The sequence below is a fragment of the Pollachius pollachius genome (assembly GCF_949987615.1).
Source record: "Pollachius pollachius genome assembly, chromosome: 14".
NCBI lineage: Eukaryota > Metazoa > Chordata > Actinopteri > Gadiformes > Gadidae > Pollachius > Pollachius pollachius.
Genome location: NC_136947.1, coordinates 3,194,845 through 3,199,967, shown reverse-complemented (window position 1 = coordinate 3,199,967; position 5,123 = coordinate 3,194,845). Strand labels below are relative to the sequence as shown.

The 5,123-nt window shown below is 45.0% G+C and overlaps 1 protein-coding gene across 1 annotated transcript in view; it reads right to left on the bottom strand.

Moving 5' to 3' along the window:
- Positions 1–3,003, bottom strand: part of twsg1a (twisted gastrulation BMP signaling modulator 1a) — an 11,188-nt gene extending 8,185 nt beyond the window's left edge. The window contains exons 1-2 of the mRNA XM_079751116.1: positions 2,675–3,003; positions 1,531–1,705 (exon numbers count right to left, since the gene is read on the bottom strand). Coding sequence (XP_079607242.1) covers positions 1,531–1,705; positions 2,675–2,994 — 495 coding nt within the window. The 5' untranslated portion in view covers positions 2,995–3,003. The remainder of the gene's footprint in view (positions 1–1,530; positions 1,706–2,674) is intronic.
- Positions 3,004–5,123: the final 2,120 nt, after the last annotated feature.

Sequence of the window (5,123 nt, the reverse complement as noted above, 5' to 3'; positions counted from 1 at the left end):
ATTAGCCTAGGTTATGGTATATTTACGTTGATTTAAGAATTTACCGCACTGCAGCTCTCTTGAAAAAGAAAAAAATCTTTCAGTAGGCATGAGCTTTTATACACACACACACACACACACACTCACACACACACACACACACACACACACACACACACTTTCCTTCTCATCAAAAGAAAGCATCTGCATTCTTCAACCAAAAATAACAATAATTGGGAATTAAACGTTCCCATGTCTAGATCGCCTCAAACTTGGTCTCTGGCCTCATTGCTCCCTGGCTCCCCCCCCCCTACCAACTACTGCTGAGCTGCCGATTCCCTTTGATCGTGTCCCTCACGCGGAAAACAACACAGTAGAGGAAAACACAGGAGCCTAGACGTGTTGGATTAGTAGATTATAGACGACGTTCCTGGAGAAGGTCAGGATTTTACAGATAAGAATACGACCCACAGATTAATGTGCCAGGGGTACCACAAAGTGTTTGGTTCCTGATTTGTACACAGAGACCAGGCGTGGTGGTTCTGACAGGAACAGGACTCATTCTCAGGGTCCAGCTCCAGAGTGTTTAAGTCGGAATCGTTTTGACGTTTAAATCATCCTAATGTCAAAATTATCTTGTCATCTAAATCATCTTATTGGCTGATTTAGAAAATGTAATACTGTCTATTGCAATCCAAACCCTGGAGAAATTAAAGATATACTACTCTGAGAGATGAAACCATGAGCATCAGACGATTGACTGAGTGTCCCAAGACCTACAAATAACGCTGGCAGGAGGAAGGAAGTATGATAACGGAGAGTGCCGGCTTGGCCAAGTTAAATACTATGAGAGTAGAAAACTGAGAGCTGAAAGAGAAAGTGACCCCCGCTCTCTTCAACACACAGTAATGCTCAGTGATGTAATGAAGGAAATGCTGTTCAAAAAATCCCACCCTTGCCTCTCATGTCAATGGAAAGGAGGGATTGAGTAGTGCTAAGTATAGCTTTAAATACTACTGCTGTGAAATTGCATCACTACCCATTTGCATGAAAAGGTCGATCAAAACTGACGAGTCAAGGCAAGCCCTGGTCGGTATACCAAAGAAATAACAGCGGTATCCGTTTTGATTGGTTTACTCGTCATTATAAATTGAAGTTATACATTATAATTTGTTAATGTGTTGCTTGTCAAGGAATTGACACATAACCTGACAATGAAAGTGCACCAACATTTAACATTTATGGGCAGCTGTACTCGGTTCTGTAGACGGAATTTACTCCATGAATGGAAACCAATGTTCTGAACAAAAATTGTACTTTTAAACCTCACTCTTGTGCATGTGTAGGCTATATGCGTGCGTGTGCATGAGCATGTGCGTGCGTTTGTGTGTTGTGCTAATCCGGCACTCAACACAATCCAACGATTGCTAACACAAAGCCAGTAACACTACATTATACTAGACCCTAACCCATACACAACCGCAACAACATATAAAAATAAGACCGCTGTGGTGTACCACCCACCAACACACACACACTCAAGACCCTCACCTGGATCAAGCACTTGCTGACGTCGCTGGCACACAGAGCCTTGTTGCAGCCGCTGGCCGGGGCGGGCATGGAGGCCAGCAGGCACAGGAGCACTGCCAGCGAGGCCGGGAGCAGGAGCTGCGTGCTGGGCCTCATCTCCAAGGCTACTGGGACACAGCACAGGGGCTTCTTACACCTAAAGGGAGAGGGAGAGAGACGAAGCAAAGATTGCGGTATTGGGTGAGTAAAGGGTGGCGTAGGTGGTGGTGGTGGTGGTGGGGGGAGGTGGTGGTGGTTGAGGCGGTGGCGGTGGTGTGTGGTGTGAAGGTCAGAGGGCTGTTTCGTCGTTTGGATTTAAATAAACAAAATCCGTCATCAGTGGAATTCCAGACACGGGTTTGTTGAGTAAATCTTCGCTGAATGATATATTGTCTGACGTGGAGAGGTTAAAACTTGCACACATGGGGGGGGGGGGGGGGGGGGGGGGGGCATGACACATAGGCTAACATCATCCGAGTTGATGGAAATGTTGTAAATAGCCGACGAGCTCTCATGCAGTCATGCGTTTCCCAGTCCCGTCCTAGCTGTAGGAAGTTGCATTCTTCCTGAAGTTATCTGCAGCATCTTCTCGAGGCAGAGCTTGTCATGCGATTTACGTTGCGTTCTCGTCTTGCTATATATAATTGCCTTTCCCGTATTTTGATTGTTGTTTTTTATTGGAGTACTACTTTATAGGAGTGGTTTAATTTAATTACGAACCAATTATTATTTTTATAAGGCAACCTTTTTAAGTGTGGTCGTCTTGCTTTCACCGCACGGTATATTCACCTTTACCTATTTGTTTTTGTTCGCACATGGACTAAAGACGTTGTATTTGACAGATATAGCCTATCTAACGCTGATCATAAAAACCTGGCATCTTGGTTAACAGAGAGCGATCTGTACCCATCACGCTCGCCCACTTGTTGCACATTGCTAAACATCACGGAGAGAAACCATGTGAGCAACATTAGCTCCCCGACCAGGAGACGCAGTTGTTGGACTCAGTCCCCTCTCAGGACTACTTCTTCCAAACTGGGCTCTTATCGGACTTCTCTCGCACGCACGACAGTCTCGCGAGCAGATATGCAAAAAAAAAAAAACACAACGTACATAAAACACTTACCACAACAAAGCGATGATGGGCTTGGGAAAAAAAAATCCTCGGGAAACGATCTCTCCTTTACCCCCCCTGTGAACTTCTCCACTTTCCAGTATGGAGTGATGCCGCTGCAGTGTCCGCTGTCCAGAGGGCGTCAGTCTCTCCGCAGCACAAAGCAACAGGCAGTCGGGCGCCTTAAAGGCGAACGGTCCATTTTCACTTCCAACAACTATGCACGAGACGGACACTGGCGCTCCTTCCAACACCGACACAGACGCGTCTCGCTTCGAGGTAACTAGTGAGTAGCGATAGCGGAAGATGAAAGATTTCCACTCTGACACCATAAATTCCAGCACACACTGAGAGGCTGTCGCTTCCACCGAGTAAACGTCTCCGCATAAATGTTACCCTGCTTCTCGCTTCTAGTCAATCGCCCAATGTAGGTAGACTTTTTTTTTGGAAGGGGGATTGACCAATGGTTTAAACAAAAAACAACTGGCTACGATGATTCGCTTTTTACACGCAAATTCCTTCTTTTGGAAATGTAAACCTCCAATTAGCAGCCCCTTGACGCCGGTCGTATAAAGGGTCCCATGAATGGGGGGCGGTAGCACCCTATTAGGTGTGAAAGGCGGACTCGGAAGCTGTGAAGATGAACACAGTTCCCTGCTGAGAGGCGCGCTCAAGTGTTGATGTATGGCTATTTAACCCTCATTACTGCCTTCCCCCATCCGAAACTTATTCGACGCCAAAAACAAATGACACATTTTTAAATAGGCAAAGGTCGAATCTTCATTCACTTCAAAGTTTAAGAATTACAATTGCTATATTTGTAAAGGCTAGACCTTAAATTATGGATGATTATGCAGGCATTATCCCTCAAATCATCGATAATGCAAACAGGGTTTATTTAATTAAAGGCCTCTTATTTAAATGGTCCCTTGGTTCTACCTAGGGCGGTTGACATCAAATCAAGCGTACCACGCAAGTTCATTCATTTCATCAGCTTCCATCGGGTGCAAGAATTCGACTCTTATGTTCCGACTGCACGGCGACATCTTCTGGCTGAAATCAGTACTACTTTAAGGTAAAATAAATAACTATATCCACTCGGTGCGCCTTATTAAATAAAATAAAAGAGTCAAACTTTGATTTCACAACCAATAAAATTTATTCAATTATATATTACAAATATGTACATGTCTTGTAACAAGTAAATATTAAAATAGACATTTTTAGAACTATCGTTCAAAAAGGCATTATGTTGAAAAAATAGGATTTGTTGTGATCTCACATTGAAACTGTAAAAGTATGTTTCTATTCCGCGGAAGCCACAACAAACTTTCTTTTCGTTCTTTTTTTTTAATGTGCGCAAGACACAAGGGACAACACACAAGGAATCGAGGCTGCAGAGAGTGACATAAAACACAACAGCACAAAAGGGAAGCTGCAACACTTCAGTATAACCTCACTATTTAGTCTACAGTACAGCTCTTCAGGAAGAGATTTAACAACGTAACGCATGCACAGCACTGTAATAAGCAGAGGTCAACAAAATAAAATAACCCAAGGGTCTCGGTGGTCCAGAACTCCAGGGATAAAGGAAGCGGCGGAAAACAGAAAACCCGACAACACATGCGTAATGGGTTCAGACAACAGCAACAAGGACACTCCATAGAAAAAGCCAACTTTGGTCCATTGAAACATGAGACGGAACAAAGTTTTACAATCAAAATATCCATTACCTTTTTTGTTTTTTGCGCGTTTCTTTTTTTAAAACACGTTTAAAACGATAATTACATGGCTATTTACAAAATGCACAATCTGTATGTATAAAATAAGTTAAAAAAAACAATAAGAGCACACAGTCTGTACACAAATGTATGAACACAGAGTTTGTGAAATGAGGCGAAGCCGAACCAAAAGAAGATTGGAAATCTTTAAGTCGCGTGAGAGCCAGCGCGGCGGAGAGCGGTAGCGGGCGGGGACATCGGTGTACACCACGCTTCTGTGTCGAGAAAAGCAGACACCTATCATAATATAGCATGGCCCGGCCCGGCCCAGGCCAGCCTAGCATAGCGTGGCCAAACCAAGCATAGCGTAGCATAGCATGGCACGATCCGGCGTCGCTCGGCCGGCTCGGCCTGGCGGAGCAAAGCTAGCGTCATGGGCCAGCCTTTGGACCGTAGTGGGCTACATTTAGAGGCATGGACTTCCATCGAAGGCCTGGTCGGTAGGGGGAGGGCTTCTCAGGTTAGTCAGTCCTGCATCCTGTACAAATAGACCCCCCCCGCCCCCCCACACTCTGACAGAGCATGCTTGTTATTATCTCCTTTTTTTTTCTTTTTTTTTCAATGGATGCAAATCGTTTAAGTGCTCTCTGGCGTCCATACCCGTGGCCGTTAAGTGCTCGGCTCGTCCAGGTTGCTCTTCTGCCCGCCCCCTGCCCCGCCCCCGCTAGACACATCCCATC